We start from the raw sequence: 20,159 nt of genomic DNA, 5'->3' as shown, positions 1-20,159 counted from the left end.
GTTAGTGGTTCTCTTCATTTGGCTCTCTTCACACGAGCAGAAGGCAGACACAGCTCATAACGGTGCTGATGAACTAGACATTTTAGCTGTGAGTAAACTTGAACTGCGTTGGCCTCATTAGGCCTTTGTGCAGCTCGAGTTCCTCTGTCCTTCTGGTGTCCACCTGGTCCCCCATCGATCCTAATAATGGTGCGTTATCAATCAGCGTGCACACCCCTCCCTTTCAGCTAATGGGCTTAGTGTGCTTTGTGCTAGCTCATCAAATTACACACAATGACTAAGTGTGCGATGAAGGCCTTCCCATCCTCCTCCTCCCTCTCTCAGCTCCTTCAATTGCTATCTTATTGCTTGCTCCCTTTGTGTCAGAGCAGATAGAGATCAGTGTAGGGAGTGCCTTTTCTCCTGCTGTCTCAGAGCTGTGGGATCAGTACTGACCCTGCTTCACTGAGCACTGTGCAGGTGATTAGATTATATCACCACGATTCTTAAGCTTTGTTTTTTTTTGTTTTTGTTTCCTTTGACATTTTCAGGACAATTTGAAAAAGTATAATGATAATCATGAAGAACGGTATGGTTTAGCCAGTGTGCTGTCTCACTGCTACACACCTCCTGAATGGGTTCCTGCTTTGCATTTCCATCCAGAAAGTTAAGTGACAGTGACATTATTTCTGCACACAGGGGAAAACTGAGCTTCTCTCAGGGAACCTCGGATTTCTCAGCTCACCCCTGTGCGAACAATAGCGTTATTGTGTATTTTAACCGGGGTATATACTGTAACTGATTACTGGCACATGCCTACTAAGGACACATGTACAAATGCTGCATTAAAGTCCCTTCACATGCTCAGATCATTTTTTTTCTTTTTTCTTTTTTTTTTTTTTACCGTTTGTACTGTATATCTTTCTGGGAAAAAAAGAAAGAACAGAAATATGTTTTGCTTTTGCATGTGTATCAATCACAGGTAAGTGTTTAAAACGCATTTAAGGGTTGCATTCTAACTCCAAATAAGGACACTACGGCTATCTGTATATCCCTAACCTAATTTACTTGTGGAAAATAAAATTATAATAAGACCAATAATAAGGTCTCACTTTGATTTCCAGCATCATCCACATCATTCTCTGTCTCATCACCTGAGATCTTCCTGCACTTTGTTCATGTTAACTTTACTGCTCGTGGAATCGCTGATTAATTCAGTGACTTTTATTCTGTTGACTAAATTGTGTGCTTTTGATTAGGTTAGTTCATATATTTCGAAATCTTCCTGTTCTTCAGTATGATGATGATGTAATGGCACTTGAGCTTTGTGGCTATTTTAGAAGTCAGTATCTGATTACAAATAGAACATATTGAACTTCTGTTTCACAGTGGAATGTATCTATCTAGAATGAGATTGTGTGTGTGCCCTGCGATGGGTTGGCACTCCGTCCAGGGTGTATCCTGCCTTGATGCAAAATGACGCCTGAGATAGGTACAGGCTCCGCGTGACCCGAGAATAGTTCGGATAAGCGGTAGAAAATGAATGAATGAATGAATGAATGTATCTATCTATGTTTTTGAGCTGATGCTCAACACATTGAGAGAAAAGCAACCTCAGTCCTCTTCCCCATGCATGGCCAGTGGTGGCTCAGTGGATAAGGTTCTGGATTACTGATTAGAAGGTTAGTGGTTTAAGCCTCAGCACCTTCAATTTTTCTGTTGTATCATGGCTCATCCTGTGCTCTGTCCCCAGCCTCCTAACAAGTTATGTGAATATAAGAATGTCAATGCGCTGTTAAGTTTTAAGTACACATAACATGTAATGTAACATAACTGTACAAATTAGTAATTTTGTTCATTTTTTTTAATAACTTTATTCTTAAATTTAGTGTATTTACACACAGTCTAATGAGGAGTGGCTGGGTTTTGATTTCACTACAAGCTGTACAGTGTATATAACCGTGTACGTGACAAAATCTTGAATCTCTTGAATATCTGAGCTCATAGAGATCTTAAGAGCAGCATACAAAAAAAAATAATAAATCTTATGCAACCGAATATTACATATGATCTCCTTTTAAGACTACTGAACTTTCCGGCCCTATACTGTACTTTTGCTCAGCCAAAAAAAAAAAAAAAAAAAAGTTATTATATAAATGTTCTCATGTAAATACCAGGAAATGAAAGCAACCTCAGCTGGACTCTTTATATTTTTATCACCATATTTATTCATTGTATTGTACTCACATGGAGTTTTTTTTTTAATACTGTCATTTGCCATATAATAAACAGAATAAATATTTACATATTTATTTTTACTCTGTTCTCTACAGCTCATTCCATTTTCTTTATTTTTTTTTAATTTTCTTTTGAATCTTCTATTCCTTTTTTCATTTCACTCTATTTTTAATCCACAGTTGTAAAAAGCATTTCACTGTATCTTGTACTGTATTTGATTGTAGATGGATTAATAAGATATGAAACTCAGATATTTCTCATATTCATTTGATCTCAAATCCAAATGTCTTCAGTGTATATAACAGAAGAACTGGCCTTGCTGTTCCAATATGTTGGGAAGGAACTGAATATGCTCTACGTTGTATTTATTTATTCTCTGAAGTAGCTATTAAGACACAAGTGCACTGCAGCCGTTACTGCTGTGTACTCAAATTTACTGTTATGGCATTCGCTCAATCTAAACCAAAGCAGCGTTTAAATAAACAGGCCCTTCTTCATCTCGTTAGTGGCCCGGCAGGTATTATTTAATTACTGACAACTCTCAGATGGCTGTCTGTGGAGAAAGCTGCTTAATGCATAAAAATAAACTCTGCTCTGCAACCAATCAGTTCGAGAAGTCTCCTTTAAACAGCACAATGACAAACTTCTTACTCTCGCTAATGAGATTATGAATCTAATGCATGTTAAAGCACGGAGAGGAACCTCCCTGATCGGCACGAGTTCACAGTGTTATCAGATGAAGCACCAGCGTTTTATCTGATGGATTTGTCTAAAGCCCTCTGCTCTGCTAAATTAGCTCCATTAGCCGAACGCATCATGGAGGTCAGTGGAGTACCGCTGTGTGAGCAGGCTCAGTACGGAAGATCGAGGATCGGTTTTCTCTGCTGAAGTGGCGCACTGAATGATGAGGAAAACAAAGCACTGAACTTAGATGGCTGTCCATCAGGGAAGATAAAGATCAACACACTTACTCTGGAACTGCTAAATCATTCTGATTTTTAAATCAAATAACAACAAACCTGTCAAATCTTCTTTAATCCTATCACACAGTAGCAGGAGATTTGCAGCACTGCACAGTGATAATGTGAAGCCTCAGGCTGGAGGCAAGACAGCTCTGTTTCCTTAAATAAAAGTATGCCTTTGTGTGACTAAGCTTATTTGAAATATAGTTGTGCAATGACCACATAACTACTATGAATTACTGCTTGGGTTTATTTTTAACACACTTGAACCTGACTTTAGTGTTAACTAATGTTAGCTCACCAACTGTTGTTAACAACAAGCCTCGATAATACACCATATAATCAACTAATATTATTGGCTAAGCACCATTATCTGCTAGTGAGCTGAGAAGCAGACGTTCATTATGAACATGAGCTGGTGACTTGAGCGACAGTTACCATTGGCGACTAGATGTGGGCGGGTCCAACAACGCAACAAAGTCCAAAACGTTTTACTTTATGTCAGTAAGGAATGACTTGGTTTAGTGACAACCAATGAGAGTGAAGACAGCAGTTTGCATGAAAAAGATTATTATTAGTTTTTTTAAATAGCCATGTCTACGTATCAGCTATACACATGGCTAGAACAGGCAAAATAACAATAGAATTTATTTAAATAAGCTATTCTAAATGAACACTATCTAAAAATTCTAACACTTCCATATAAAATTTTTCACTGATATTTAATAAGTTTATTTCTGAATAAAATCTTTAACAGTATTAAAATGGGTTCAGTCGAATAAGATGTGTTTAATAGTTAAAACTGTTTGTCATCGGCAGAAAAAATGGAAGTCTTGAATGACTGAAGAACAAGGTGTATTTCTGTAACTGTGTCCTGTAACCAAACCCAGAATTTACCCTGGCTAAGAACATTAATGCTAGTAGAGATACCTTATAAACAACTTGGTCCATTTTGCACTTTCACTTGCTTCTTTCCCCCAGATATTGTTCCTACTGTTTTTTTTTTTTTTTGGTCAAAAGTTTGCGGGCATCTGACCTTCACACCTATATGGGTTTTGTCTGCTGAAGATTTCCTTCCACTGGAACTACAGAACCCAAAGTACTGCTTCTGAGGTTGAATGAGCAGAAATCACCAAAGTCATGCTCCAAATTCTAGTGGAAAAGTGTTGCAAATGTTTTGAATTGGTAAACTAAACCCTTGTACTGATTCTCTGAAGATGATCCTAAGATGATCTCTGTCTAGTTAGAACATACTAGTCATGTAAAGTATGTAAATAAGGAGCTTGACAATGCTGCAATTTTCTCCATAGACAACATGTAATTAAGATTTCTATCGAACCATTGAATTACGCTTATATGATTGTGTTTTGTGGTTCCAGTGTTTTAATGGAGGGAGAAAAATACACAAGGGTGAGATTGTAATTCATTTAATAATAGTCTTTGTTCCACAAAATAATTCAATGCTTCTAATCCTTGAAATTCACTGTACTTGTTTTTTTTCCTTCCCCACAACTTAATTTAAGGTCTTAATAGCCTGCATGATGAAATCCATCGGGGAACTCTAGGAGAAGGCTAGTCTAGTCAATTATCCAATTGTCTTTGGCATTGGGGAGCTTTTCACACATTGTTGAGAAATGCAGCTCCAGAACTGTGCTAATTTAAAGCAATGGTTCAGTGAAAAAAAAAATCTAATTTTACACAATGTTCCCTTTACTGCAAATATAGTTGATCAGTCAAGGTGCGTTACATGTCTAAGGTTTCCTTTTTTAGTTCTGCACTGGAGCTGGGAGGATAATGTAGCTGTCAAGTAATGCAAGTCTCAGTAAATGGACGTCTTGGCCGACTGACATCATTTGAGGTAATGGAGAAAGGAGTACAGTTAATTTTTCATCAAACTATATCTTTAAGAAAAGCTCAAGTGAAAATGAATTGCTTGGCAAGGACGGCTCACCAGATGTTAGATCGAAGGCTGTTTAATACAGAATTCTAAAACTTCAAACCAGTCAAGAAATTTGTCAAAATAAAGGTCTCATGCTGTTCAGACAAACATTATGCTGAGTTCACTTTGGTCAGTAAGTTTTGCATTTTTGCAACTACTGTCATGTATTTAATACACGTAGCTACACAAACTGTCTTCATTAAGTACACAGCAAATGGAATTGTCATGTCAAGTCAACATTTTAGAACTGTATTTGGAAATATTGTGGAATATTGTAGTATAATGTGGTATTTGCTTTTAGTCCCCAGTGGTTTTCAGATTTTTGAAACTTTTGTTTGAAGAATACTGAATATACAGATATCCAGACCAATTACGCCATAATTGTATGGATGAACTCAGTACAATTATTGGACTTTAAACAGCCATCCAGCAAAAAAAAATAAATAAATAAAAATAAAAAAAAAGTTTCAAAACCAGGGAGCTCTTGTTTTTCGAAGGGAAATTTTGTGTGTTGAAGAGTTCATTTATTCTTGCCGAGAGTCCGCTGTTTCTCAGCGTGTTCGACGATCTTCTCCTCCACATAAAGCCCTTTGCGCTTCCGAACAGCATTCATGTACTTCAGTGTCTGATTGGCCGAATCTGCCTTCTCTCCAAAGTGGAGATATTCTTCTTCAGTAGTTGGCACCCAGAACGGATCGCTGGAGATGACCTGAGGAACACACGAGACATGTTGAGAACATTTCTTTACTAAAAATACCTGAAGGATATATAGGATCGTCATCCTTCAACATTATTTGTTTTATCAGTTCAAAAATTTGATTTTGGATTTTGAACATTTCAAATCATTGTGGATCAATAAATTCATTCCTTCCTGCCTTTCATCCATCCATCTTTCATTCCATCCATCTATCCAATTCAGTATGCCGCTGTTTTTTTTGTGACGTGACATACGGCTAAGTATGGTGACCCATACTCAGAATTTGTTCTTTGCATTTAACCCATCCAAAGTGCACACACACCGTGAACACACACCCGGAGCTGTGGGCAGCCATTTATGCTGAGTGCTTGATTCTGATTGGTCAGTTGTTTTTGCATTAATAAACTTGTTTTAATGTTATCAATTCTGTAGTAACAGCTCATTTACCAGAACATATATGTTGGACAATCACCATAAACTTATTTAAAAATAAATAAATAAATAAATAAATAAATAAATTTCCACTAGATGATAATGTGAGATTTTCTGTGAAGAGATATTTATTTATCATTTTCTTGAAGAAGACTTCAGAGTTCCATCCAGCCTGTTCAGTGGATGTTCCATAATGTTTAATGAATAAAAAGTATGATGTGTTATTCAGTAATTCATTTCTAAAAATGTCATCACTAGCAAATTGCTGTGGTTAGAGGACTAGTACAATTTAACACATGCTGTAATTAGGAAATAATTCACTTTAGGGTTGATTATATTCCTATAATAGCACGCTCCTTGGAGACATATTCCTTATTGTTTATATTGTCGCCTCAGTGTTCAGCTCATCCTACTTTATTAATCCTTCATGGGGAAAGGAAGGTAATTACAGCAGTTTGGCAGTATGAATAAAATGTCTGTGAAGGTAGATTCATAAATATAAATATAACGGTGTCTGTGAAACGAATAGAAAAAAAAAAAGATAATCTGTCTATATATTGTGAAATATCATAGATGCAATTGATGGGTTTAATTCATTATTTAAAAAAAAAAAGAAAAAGCTGAACAGCTTTCTATGAAGACGTCCCCAAAAACAATGTGCTGTTGTAGACGGGGAACATTATGTTAGTTGTGAGCGCAGTGGGCTGAAAATCTTGAAAATCTTGAAATCTTGAAAATCTCTAACAAACTTGTTGGAGAGAAGTGAAATTACACTTCAGTATAAAGCATTTATATTAAAACAAACAAACAAACAAACAAAAAAACTGTTTTTAAAACTTTACTGTCTCTACTGTTTTGGAATCACAACATGCTTTAACATGATTTCATAATGTAAGTGTCTATTTATTATTCAGTTTAAGCCTCTCTATTGTCAGACAGTCTGACAGAATGCTCATTATGTAGAGCACCGCATGTGCACATGCACGTATACACATGCATGTGTGCGCGCACACACACACACCACACCACATACACTCCCACACACACACCCACTCACACATACAGAGAGAGATAATGACCTCATGCTCTAAAAACAGACAGGAGGTAAAATTACTGTACGAGTCCAGCACAGGCCTTGATACACACATGCAGACACACACAGACACACACACCTGGTTCTGGGAGCTCTTTTACTGCAGCACAGATGGCACCACCGGCCCCATTTACGCCCTAGACCACAAACGCCAGCATCTGCCACCCAGTCTCTCTGGAGAACAGCGAGGATGAGGAGGACGTGTGTGTGGTGAAGATCCATGACCTAACTGAATGGTTTTTCAGTCCTGTACATCTCTTTCTGTTTCTCTGATAGCCTCTATCTTTCTGTCTGTCTCTATCGTTCCATTTAGTTTTAATTCATTTGTATCTATGAGAGCTCAGTCCATGCCATCATTTCTGCTATCATTCCTTTCCCATTCTGCTGTTGTCCATTTCATCCTTCCTCTCCATCACACTAACACACCATCTGAACTCATTCCAGTCTAGTTCTATGACCACATTCTTTTTCCATGCTCTCAATTTCCATCCTACACCATTTCAGTTCATGACTATCTATTCTAAAAAAAAAAAATGTATCCTCTTACATTTAACTCCATTCCATTTTAATATCCCATTCCAGTCTATTCTAATCTACTCCATTCCATTTCATTCCATTCTCTCCTGTCCAGTTTATTCTACTCAACTCTGCTCCGTTCCAATTATTTCTATTCTTATTCCACTCCTATTCGTTTTATGCAATTACATTATATTCCAGTGTACTCTATTTAGTTTCATTTTATTCTGTATGTACTCTAGTTTGTTATATGCTGTTCTGTTCTGTTTAGATTAACACAAATAAACTGCCACCCGGTCTAATCCACATATAATATAATGAAAATAGAAACAAACAAAAAACTTATTTTAGCTTTATGATGAAAATACATATTTTAATGATTTGGTTATTGTTGGTTTACGCTTAAACAAAATCGAGAGCGATTTTACCCAGTTAGAAGTGACACATTTTAGATTTTACAGAATTTCAAAGTTTTTCAAAAGTTCAAAATTTTCTTTACCCCTTTTTGTTCTTTGGTGGGCTTTGGCTAATAAAAAATACTGCAGCAGCTAAAACTACATAATTTCAGGTAGCAGACACAACAAAGGTTACCAAAAGTTGCCTTTTCTCTGGGATAAATTGTTTCATTAAAAAAAACAACAACTGGGGAAACATCAGCATGCATGCACATATCATACAGGTTTACTCTGACCTTGTTTGTGCATCTGAGCAGATTCTTTTGTATATTTTGCCAAAAGAAAATATTTCACTTAAGTCCAATCAACTGATTGTAGCATAGATTGTAGAGGAAATTATTATTATATTTGTCTCATATGAGCAGAAGAATGAATTACTTTTAAACATCCTTTGAGCACTGAGCTGCTTTATACTCAGTCACAGTTGATCCACTGTGGAACTCCGTACACACGCACAAACGCACACAGACATGCATGCACAAACACACACCGACACACACGCAGGCACACAGACACACACACAAGCCCTGTTTCACACAAATACAGCGGAAAAACCCTTTACAGTTATTCCAAGTCCAAATAAGTAGAGAAATCTTTTCTTCCTCATAAAACTTGTGTGCTTTGTGACAGAGTCAGTGTGCACACTGGAGTTGACTAAAGAGTCATCTATGGTCTCATTATGGCTGTTCATCTCCTAATAATTACATAATAATTGACGGTGGATAAGGAATAAGAGTCAAACCAAAGAGAAGATTTAATGAACACTCAGACTGTGACAGTGCCGTGCTCTGTGTGTGTGTGTGTGTGTGTGTGTGTGAGAGAGAGAGAGACAGACAAATAGGGTTTACACTGAGTGACACCAATTGTGTGTCATGGTCACATAACAGTCTAGTGTCAGGATGGAGCTACACTAACAGCATCTCATCTGGCGTGCACACACACACAAACGCACACAGACTCAAACGCACACAGACAACCTCCAGCACTGATACCGTGTACATAATTAGATTAGGTGACCTAGACTGCTCAAGCTACGCCTATGGCTACGAGTCCGATGTGTGTCTGTGTTTGTGTGTGTGTGTGTGTGCGTGTGTGTATGTGTGTGTGTTCGGCCTCACACCAGGGGCAGAAGACACTTGGCAGTTAGACTGAGACTGTGGCATATGTGCCTAATGGCCTCACAACACAGCAGGATGAGCCATACAGAGACACACACAGGCTCTGGTTATGACACCTGTCTCTGCTAATGTCAGCCCCTGCCATTTGACTGCACACACACACACGCACACCCACACACACCCACACCCACACACAGACTGAGCCTGTGCCTAAAACCTCACCATGACATGACAGCAAGAGTTGATCAATTCCATACATACTGCAGAAACTGAATAATTCTATGAGCAGTGAAATGTGTGCATTGCTGGTAACCAGTGTGACAATGCTTATAAATAATGTTTGTTATAAAGCGATTTCCAATTCGATATTTGAAGACAACATTGAATCTGCTACAGTATGATATAGTTGGATTTAGCAGCCTGTAAAAGGAATGTGCCGAACTTTGTTCAGAATGTGGAGCTAATTCAGGACTAATGACAATGCAGAGAAAGACCTGTTTAAAACTAGGAAATCACGCTGGTGGAATATATTACACATCAGTAGTCTGTCATTTGTCACTGATAATAGATTTACAATCCATGATGAATAATATGATGAATAAGGATGAGAGAGAGAGAGAGAGAGAGAGAGAGAGAGAGAGAGAGAGAGAGAGAGAGAGAGAGAGAGAGAGAGAGAGAGAGAGAGAGAGAGAGAGAGAGAGAGAGAGACAGGGACAGAGAGAGATGAAGAGAAGAATGAAAAGGTGCAGTGGTTTGACTTTATAAAACTCTTACTGCTAATAACTCACTCACACACACACACTCTCTCTCTCACACACACACACACACTCATACACACCAACTCTGTATCAGTATTTCTCCCACATCATCAGATCTTGTACAGATGTTCTCGATAAACTCTACAGATGTGAGGTTGACGGCTGTTTATGACAAATATTTTTCTCAATAGCAACCCTTTCATCTAGATGAAGTTTACACACATGATTACTGATGAAGAGTTACAATTACCATAAATACTGCAATTTGGACAAACAAAACACACACCAACATCAGGATCTTCTGATATACAGTGTGTCCCAGGAGCTGATGTGGTTTCTCAACAAAACAAAAGAAAAAAGATTAACTGTGTGTGTGTGTGTGTGTGTGTGTGTGTGTGTGTGTGTGTGTGTGTGTGTGTGTGTGTGTGAAAAATCAGATTTAAAGCCAAAATAAAACTGAGGCTCTTCCAAAACTCAGGCTTTCCTGGTGTGATGTGACTTTGGGGGGGATCCTAGATAACTAACTTGGTTTGCCAGTTAACAAATAGCATGTGTATTATGCATTAGCGGTGATGTGTGTGTTAAATCTCCCCAAGAATAGAAACTCAGGTGAGAATGACGTAAAAAAGACGGCCATCACAATATTAGCCAAGTCATGTAACATTTGTAAAGTAGTGTTTTGACATTGTCTGCAGTTGTGGGGAAATTTCATGTGGGTTCTCTACAAATAGACCTGTATTTTGTGTGTGTGTGCGCGTGTGTGTGTGTGTGTAAGGAAGACCTCCTAATTTGTGGAGCTTGCACAATTCAACAGTGAGCCAGACAATCCGGTGGAAACAAAGAAAGCATGACATCAGTAATTTACCTGTATGAGGACCTTCCCCCCCCCCACCCACACACACACTCCACCCACACAAACACACTCTCTCTCTCTCTCTCTGAAAACACAAAGGATTCATTTCAGAAAAACAAAATACAAGTTTTGTTAAACAGAGAATTAAAGTCTGCTTCTCAGCGTGTGTTACTGAGACTTATTATTATTAAAATGATTAACCTTCTACTCATTCCCCCCCCCCCCCTTCTTTCCCATTTTCATTATTCAAACATTATTCAGCTCTTTTCTTACCTTGGGCTTTGGCATCCATCCAGTTCATCCATCCATCTCTTCCATTACTGCTTATTTTATTCATTCATTTATTTTGCATGACTACTTATTTTAATTGTTTGATTTTGTTGTTTTTTTCCTTATTTCCTGTGTCCTTTCATTCTTTCTTTTTTTTTTTTAATTTTCTTTCTTCTGTTATACTTGTTCTGTTTTGATTGACTTTACCTATTTAGCATTGCATATTTTCTATTTTTTGTTTAATTTCCTTCTTTCACTTTTCATTTCCCTATTATTTCCTTTCAGTCTCTCTAACCCCCTCCCCAACACCAACACCCGCCACCGCTCTCTCTCTCTCTCTCTCTCTCTCTCTCTCTCTCACCTCCCAGTGAGTGAACACCAGTTGAGGGCTTGCCAGGCCGCTCGTCCTTGTGCGGATCTCGTCGGCAAATCCAAAGCTCTCGGCCACCGGCAGTACGGCTCTGATGATGAACACATCTGTTCCCTCCTTCATCTCCTCATTGAGGACACGACCTTCGCGCTTGGAGAGGACACCATACACACGCCCTAGTCAAGGAAACACACACACGAATGCACACAGTGAGACATACACAAATCTTTAATGAGTCATTGTCATCATTTTCTGAAAGCTGATAATATGACATGGGGCAGATTCTCTCTCTCTCTCCACACACACACACACACACACACACACACACACACACACACACACACTTACACTTCAGCTGAACAAGAATAGGTGGAAGTGTGAGGGGAAGAGCTGGATGCTGTGTGTTTCACAAAGAAGCCCAGGAGACCAGAGTGTGTTAACAGAGCTCAGCTTATACAATAATAGCTGCTGACAGACAGAAGAGAGAGGCGGGTGACCGCTGACCTCTTCATCCCGAGCCTGAGAGAGCACTCAGACATCATTCAGACACTTAACACCCCTCACACCACAGTCCTGTGGATCAGGACATGACGGAAACACGAGTGACTAAACAAGTGGCCTGAAAATCATCACACAAAAACCACTCAAACTCACGGAGAGAAGCAGCCGATACAAGCGGAATCACTCTATATCTGTGTGGAGGACACACACCGCCGAGAACATCTACACCTGGACGGAGAGGGTGTGCTAATTACATCAAATTAAAAAATATCCTGCTGGAGGGAAATGCAGATGACATCCAGTCACTGCTGTCTCGCGTGACTTACAAATATGAAACGACTGAACACAACACAATAAATGATCTATATCAAGATAATAAATGTGTGGATTTGAGTGTTTGAGTAAGTGAACACTGGGTGTTTTATTTCTTATTCTGGGAATACAGCTTAAAATAATCATTATACTACTACAAATAGTACTTATTTTATTCTCATTACTTATTATTTCAATTATTATTTTTTACTCAGTCATGTTTTATTTATTTCGTTTGCACAGTAGCTTTAAAGTTTTAAGAACACTTAGAGTCTACACGCAAAACTGCGTCCTTCCTTTCCTTCGTTAAACAGGACAACAAAAGTGTCAAATGTTTAATAAAACAACTAAATAAATAATTAGTTAAATAAAGACCAATCAAATCATTCTTAACCCACATTCTACTGCTTTCTCCTGTTCAGTCATTGCAGATGTAAAAAGAAAATTAAACAAAAAAGGCAGCATCAGGAAGGAAGTTTCACCCACGTGGACATTAGACAGGAGATTTAGAAAATGATTCATTTGAAAATGCAGTTATATTTTCGTTACTGTTTATTGCACATTACTGCACAATCACCTATTAATCCTCCATCCAGCTGAGGTTTAGTGATTGCCGCTGCAGCTCCGGACTGCACATCTGGTGGTATTATTACACCTTACCTTCTCTCTTTAATCCTGAAATGACAGAAATGCTCTTTTCCTGTCGTTTTTAAAGCCATCGTTTCAAAACGATTGCGTCATTTATCGTGATAGTTTAAAATGGAAAATTACAAGCAGGAGAAAAAATAATCAATACAGAACACGCCTAGCCAGCGCTGTACCGTTAGATAGATGATTATAGTTTTGACAAGATGCAGAAACATTGACAAAACGGAGAGCGAGCGTACAGTGAATCGGTTATATAACTCTACTCAGAGTACAGAACTCCATCACTGGTGATTTAAACACCAATGAACATGAAGGCACTAGTCACACCTCTGCAACACATTTACACCAGTCAGGCGTAGGTGCAATGCTCAAGTTCTCAAAACCACAGACAATAGCCAAAAACTTTAGCTGCCTTTAAAGTACAAACGGTCCAAATCTGAGTGTGAGACTGCGTTGCTAACACAGGGACTGAGTCATGAATCTCACACAGACATTTTCAATGAGGCACTGTTTATTTTTTATTTTTTTAATTATTAATTAATGTCATGTAATTATTCTTACTGTCACCTTTCACCCGTGGGGTTAAAGTGACTCTAAGGGTAGAGTTCTTCTCAGGGCAGGATCCCTTAACAGCTTGTTTTTTTCACGCAGTAGACAAACCCTGCCTTTGTGCATTGACCTGGTGCTATGACATCACCTCGCCTGAACACGACTGCCCCACAGCAGCTTCCAATTATGGAGCAGGGAGAAGTGCTTCCTGTGTGTATGTGACATGCGATTTCCTCCCCCAAAGACCTAGCATAAGCAATGTGGGTTTAAAAACATTTTACAAACATGTTTTGATTAACTACCATGGGAGGACAGATGAAATAAACCGGGGGGAAAAAAAATATATAACCTTTTATTTAATCTTGTGATAAAGTGAGCAAATTTTACATTCATTCATCAGGTGTCCAGGTAACTGTGTAGTAAGCAGAAGGTTTTATGTGGCTAGAAGAGATGCATATAAATATATGTGTGTGTGTGTGTGTGTGCCTGTTTCTGTGTGTGTATATTTGTGCGCATATATGTGAATAAGTATTTTGATTGATTCAGAAATGCAGTCAGTATTGTAATAAACATTTATAAATATAAAAAAAAACTATTTTTTAATAAATATTTACATTTATAAAATATGTACTTCAAAGAATAGGTGGCTTAAGACTTTTGCCCAGTAATATGGGTGTTTATACAAATACACACACATTTTACACATGTACACACACACACACACAATCAATACCCAAAAATGCCACCACGTCTGATTTGCATTTTTACACCTAAAACTAAACAGAACACGAAGTAGTTTCTACTCTAACACAGTTTTCTAATAATAAAACTATTACATCACTAGCTGTCTCAAAATTATGTCTAAATATAATTTAGCCATAGTGTTTTGACTGTTCAACTATGAAAGTGCTACACTAGTACAGTATTGAACAGAAAAATACCAAGCTCTGTTGGATTCTATTATCTATTTGCTGCTATGAAAATCAGTATCATACTTCTACTTGTTTTTTTGTGAAACGCTGCCAGAGTTTGAACATTTTACATCATTTCTTCTTTGATTGCTCTGACGTTGACACTTCAACATTGTTCCTGACATGCAGTTTCTTATAGGACATTTTTCTGTGCATGCGCCATTTATGAAAATCCTTGCACAAAGAGAAAAAAGCACCTAAATGATGTGAAAGCTGTTTTAGTAATTTAGTATTTCATCAATTTATTTTTTTCCCAACAGCAAAAAGAAAAAAAAGCAATTGCAACAACTTTCCATAGTGTATGAACTGCTTAGAGTAAAAGCAGATGTCTATGCATATTCATCATTTATTTATTTATTTATTTATTTGTTTGTTTGTTTGCTTTTTGGTATTTAAACACTGACACATCCATTGAATAATAATGAATAACACAGATTTGTTCTAGATCAAAGATATTGAATGTCAGTCAATATATAGTTCTGTGTGTTTAACCTTCTTTATATTTTATTTTATTAAAGCTTCAATTTTGCAACATTAGGCGTGCTGGTTAATCAGAACTGTTGTGCTTTTTTGTCTAACACTAGGACCCTATGATCACCAAGGAAAATCTGTTACTTAGGAAAAGTTCCTTTCCTCAACTACAAATGTAGGTATGTATGAAAACAAACGTGCGTATGAAAAGCCCTGCTTTTTGACATTTCACCTCTGTGACCATGAATCCACATGAAGCTGCAATGTATCCCTCACGCACAGCAAACATGAGATCAAAAGCACATGTGCTGGGACAATAGTGTTACACCATTCCAACAAATGGATGATGTTACCCAGTGCAAAAAAACAGTATGTGCAATGCTGCTCAAGATCAACGGTTTAACTGCGCTGATGGTGAAAGCCTACATTTTTGATGTGGTTTTTGAAAAAAGAGTCAGCGTCTGGACACATGATGTTCCATCCTTAACAGAATACACTTCTTGTCAAGTTAAGTCGATGTCTGCATGGTGTCCTACAGGAGTTTCAGTTGTGTAGTTTTACTAATATACACCTGTCTATTTATGGCACTGAAGAGAATTTGTCCTTTCGTCTGCTCCCGTTCATGAGTTACTGTTCGCTTTATTACACGAAATATTTCTGTTCACAGTGTTTAATGATGCACACTGATGAAGCTCCTGTATGGTTGTGTGTGTGAATCAGGAGGTCATTTTTCACCACGCCGTATATTTATACAGATGGTTTGCCAAAACCTAAAGAAAAAAATTCACCCTGCTACACATTTAATATGTTTATACGGATCTATTTGTGATGTGTTTAGAAAATCTGGTGCTAATTTGCTGGTTGATGCTGTAATTTGATTATTCCCATGAGGAGTTATTGGTTTGTGTGCCGTGCTGATGTCACAGGGGGTCAATGTTGGTGCAGCTACAATGTGGAAAGTTTCCGTGATCTCAAACTCTTAAACAATGGATAACAGGCCAGGTTTTGCTGTTAGCTCCTAAAAAGAAAAGAGCAAGAGTTTCTTTTCTCACTCAGTGGGTTCAATGTTATTAACAAGAAATCCAACATAGAAGTAGTGGAGACAGCAAACTTTGGGTGCTAGGGGTGTGATTGATAACCAGTTCAGCTAGGCCTCTTAATGAAACATCACATCCAATTGCTCTGATCAAGGATTCCAATATTAGCATGAACCCTAAAGCTTGGGAACTTGTTTGTTTTGGGCAGAATGTACAGATATGATGGAGGTAAAGCTGGACAGACCAAAAGACTAAAGCACTGCTGCAGCAAAGTCTTTAGACAGAGATGAATCTTATTTAGATTGAGATGATGAGCTTATTCCCACTACTGTAAGCAGTTTGCTTGAGTAACACAAGGTACAGGGCGATTAATAAAAGTAAAAAAATAGACCAATATGTTTGTTAAAAGAATTAGACCATAAAGCCAGCATGGTGAATCATTATAAAATACTCCCTGCCTCTGAAGATCACATATTAATTGTTTAAATGATATGCAAGTTGTTTCCTTACAAGTCAGTAGAGTGTTCTGGTGCTTACCTAAGACCTCAGCTGTAGCCATTATCTCACAGGTGTACATGGCGGCCATGAGGCGCTGTGGTTTGGCCTGGAAAGCGTACCTGCACGCCTCTTTTATGGAAGCAATGAGCTGACCTGAAAAAGGCCCGTAGCAGTCGACCGTGTCTCGACGTCTGCTCTGTGCCTCGCTGTCTTCTCCAAGCTCGTTATTATTTGCCTCCAAACTCTGGTGATGAATAGAGTCATCTTGTGAGTTCTTCTGTAAAGTCTGAGTTGGGATTTTCAAGTCCCAGCTCTCTACGGAGAAGCAGACCCCCATCAGCGGCTCCTCACACATGGGGCCTGACAGCGTGGCCAGCTGGAACCCACTAACAATGCTGTTGTCCAAATCTCTCAGAGTGACACCTTCGCTTTTCTCCTTGTCTAATTTTAGAGACTGCCACACTGATGGCCTTTGGTATCCTTCAACACTGTTCAGGAGAATGTTGGGGCCGTAGCGACGTGGTCCAAATGCCCAGATCCTCTCCACTGCGTTTCTCCACTTGTGTCCCTGAAGGTGCTTTTCTAATTCTGCCTTTAAATCACGGATTTCCTCCAGAGTTTGTGACCTAATCTCTAAAGCTTTGCCCTCTCGTGCCAGCAGGTTGAAGTGCTCCATTGTTCGGATGAGCACTGCGTTCTTCTCCAACAGCCTGGTCACTTCCTCAGGTAGAGGCACAGCCCGAATGCTGATAGTGGCCATTTTGTTGGGGGTGGTGAGGGTCACCAGGCCGCTTGAATCTATCTGAATATTTTCTGGGAGTTTGTTTTGCTCCTCTTTAGTTTGATGGATCACTGCAATCTTCTGCTGCCGCCCAAGATCCTCGTTCACCATGTCCACTTTGGGCGGCCGAATCACTGTCTCACGGAATGGGATGATGGGAGCAGAGACGCTGATCTCAATTTTGGCAAACCTGTGCAGAAAATATTAAATGGTTAACCATATTACGAAGAAGAAATAAAATAAATAAATCAATAAGCAAGCGGGTATAAGCAAACCAGTATCTTCAGCTTCCCTAGTTTGCATTTAGAGCTGTTTGCAAATTCAAATATCTATATTCTAAAATATTCTTAATATTCTAAATTCTTTTCCAGTGTATCTGTTGATATCCCTGAATCATATTTTGGTATTTTCTACAAATATAGAATGTGCAACAAGACAATACTCCAATACTATAATAATCTTTCTCTCTCTCACTAACTGAACAAAGATATACAATTGATGGGAAATTGTTCTGAACACCTAGTCCCACAGTATCATTTTCTCCACACCTAAGCACAATTTTGGATTTTGGATCTGATTTGTTCTTTGTACCTTCGGGATAAAAAAAAAAATAAACACCTGATATTCTCAATAAACATAAACATTATAACTAGACATAGCTTTCTTTCAAGCTAGCGACAAGATGTGTCATGTTACATAAGTTCTCACTTCGGTCTAATGCTCCCAGAACATATATTAAGTGTAAACCCTTTCAGAGAACAACTAAGAGAAATTATGACTAAAAGAAAGAAAGAAAAAAAAAGGACTTGTATTAGCCATGCAGAATGCAAAAAAGCCCACTATTAATATGCAATAAAAATAATTAAATAAAAGAAACTGGAAGTCTGATCTGGCCAACTGGAATAGTTACATTCTGTCTTTTCTGTGAGCACTGGTGGTGTCTGAAAAGCTAATTTACAACGAGCACTCAAATATTCCAGCATCTATTCATCTCCAACGCTCTCTGGGTAAACACAAATTGCAAACACAAACACCCGATGGCTGCGACAATAAATAATTCTGCTAAGCAATGGCAACATTGAGTGGGAAAACACGGATGTAATATGTATACAAGTGGAATAATCTGAAAAGATTACGCAACATGGTCACTGAAAACTCAATGCATTAGCTGAACGGTTAAGGATCATTCGTTCATTCGTTCATTCATTCATTGAAATTAAATGCAGATGAGGATAGTAGTGAATCTGGAGCACTGGGTGTGAATCAGGAAAACTGCCTGGATTCACCCTGGAGGTGTCAACTTTTTGCAATAATTGTAAAACAAACAAAATTAAATTAAAACACATTATATTGTAATATTTAAATAAAGAAATTCTAAATGTGTGCAACAGATAGGAATAAAGGTATCAAGAAAGGCTACATGCTGAAGCTGGTGGTGTTATATTTCCTTCATCTCTTTTTTTTTCTACTCCCACTAGTACCTTCTGCCCATCAGTTTGATCCTAAGCCTGTGAACATCTTTTGGTCCTCCATTTTATAACTCGATTGCTACAAATTCTATAGCAATGACCTGGGTCACAGGCACAGAATATGGCTTAGCAGCGTACGGAACATGAGCGTTATGTCATGAGCAGTTGGCCAGACTGATTACTAATTGGTCAACTGGAGCAGAAGGCTGACTGCGATTGCATTTTTTCCTCCGGAAACGTCCCATAATCCAGTTAGACGCAGACAGTCATTGAGCAGGTTGGGGAGCTGATAATCCTGCAGTGACTGTTTACTTCAAACTTCCAATGAGTGAAGAGGAACACAACGAGTCGGCTGACAGCTCTCTGGATTAGCATTTCACACAGTAGCTTTTTTTTGCCTCTATCTCTCTCTCTCTCTCTCTCTCTCTCTCTCTCTCTGTCTTTCTATCTCATTGTCTGTCTGCCTGCTTGTCTTCCCTTCACATTATTATTATTTTTTTTTTCCACCAAGTCAGCCAATTTCTTTCCAGCTTTCTCCTGCTTATTAATGGTTATCAGAGCAGTCTTTCTAGAAATCCCTTTAACTATTTTTTCAACATTTCAAAGTGTTTCTTTCTTTTGTGTTCTTAATTGTGTGCATCATTAATAGCCATCCAAATTAGTAACTAAAATATTGTTCCCTGGATTAAAAAAAGGAAATCTACTTAGAAGATTTAAGCCCGTCAAATAGCCAATGCTTTTCTAGCAGACAAGATTCTTAGTGCTGGATTCTGTCCCACATCTTGTATAACCGAAAGAATGATCAGAAAAAAAAAATGTAGTCTGGAAATGAACATTAAAACAATGCCAGTGTCACAGAAGAAGGTTGAGCTCCGAGTTTGGAAAATGAAGCATCTTTCTAGATGTATATGGAACAAATATTCAAACACTTGAGTATTAACATATAATGTCATGTTCATTAAGGAAGCTGCGTTACTGCAGAATATAAGGCATGGTCAATGGTTGCAGTGGATCATGGAAACACTGGAAGAAACACCCCTGCACTGGCAACCAATTCATCACAAGGAAACATGCAAGCACACATTTACAAATATCTTCAGACGTACAGGGAAATTTATTTTAGACAATCCACCTACTGGTATGATTTTGTGAGGTGGGAGAAAACCAAACAACACACCTTAATCCTACCCGCTGCACCACTGTGATTATCCATTTTATTAAAAGAGATTTTTCATCACTTTC

At 38.2% G+C, this 20,159-nt stretch overlaps 1 protein-coding gene across 3 annotated transcripts in view; it reads right to left on the bottom strand.

Annotated features, from left to right (window-relative positions):
- Positions 1–4,590: 4,590 nt before the first annotated feature.
- efl1 (elongation factor like GTPase 1) overlaps positions 4,591–20,159 on the bottom strand; it is a 292,867-nt gene continuing 277,298 nt past the window's right edge. For all 3 annotated transcript variants that reach the window (XM_060883929.1, XM_060883912.1, XM_060883920.1), the window contains exons 18-20: positions 16,707–17,638; positions 11,672–11,856; positions 4,591–5,827 (exon numbers count right to left, since the gene is read on the bottom strand). In XM_060883929.1, coding sequence (XP_060739912.1) covers positions 5,639–5,827; positions 11,672–11,856; positions 16,707–17,638 — 1,306 coding nt within the window. In that variant the 3' untranslated portion in view covers positions 4,591–5,638. The remainder of the gene's footprint in view (positions 5,828–11,671; positions 11,857–16,706; positions 17,639–20,159) is intronic.

Source organism: Tachysurus vachellii, chromosome 1, assembly GCF_030014155.1.
Source record: "Tachysurus vachellii isolate PV-2020 chromosome 1, HZAU_Pvac_v1, whole genome shotgun sequence".
Taxonomy (NCBI): domain Eukaryota; kingdom Metazoa; phylum Chordata; class Actinopteri; order Siluriformes; family Bagridae; genus Tachysurus; species Tachysurus vachellii.
This window is presented reverse-complemented; position numbering and strand designations above follow the sequence as displayed.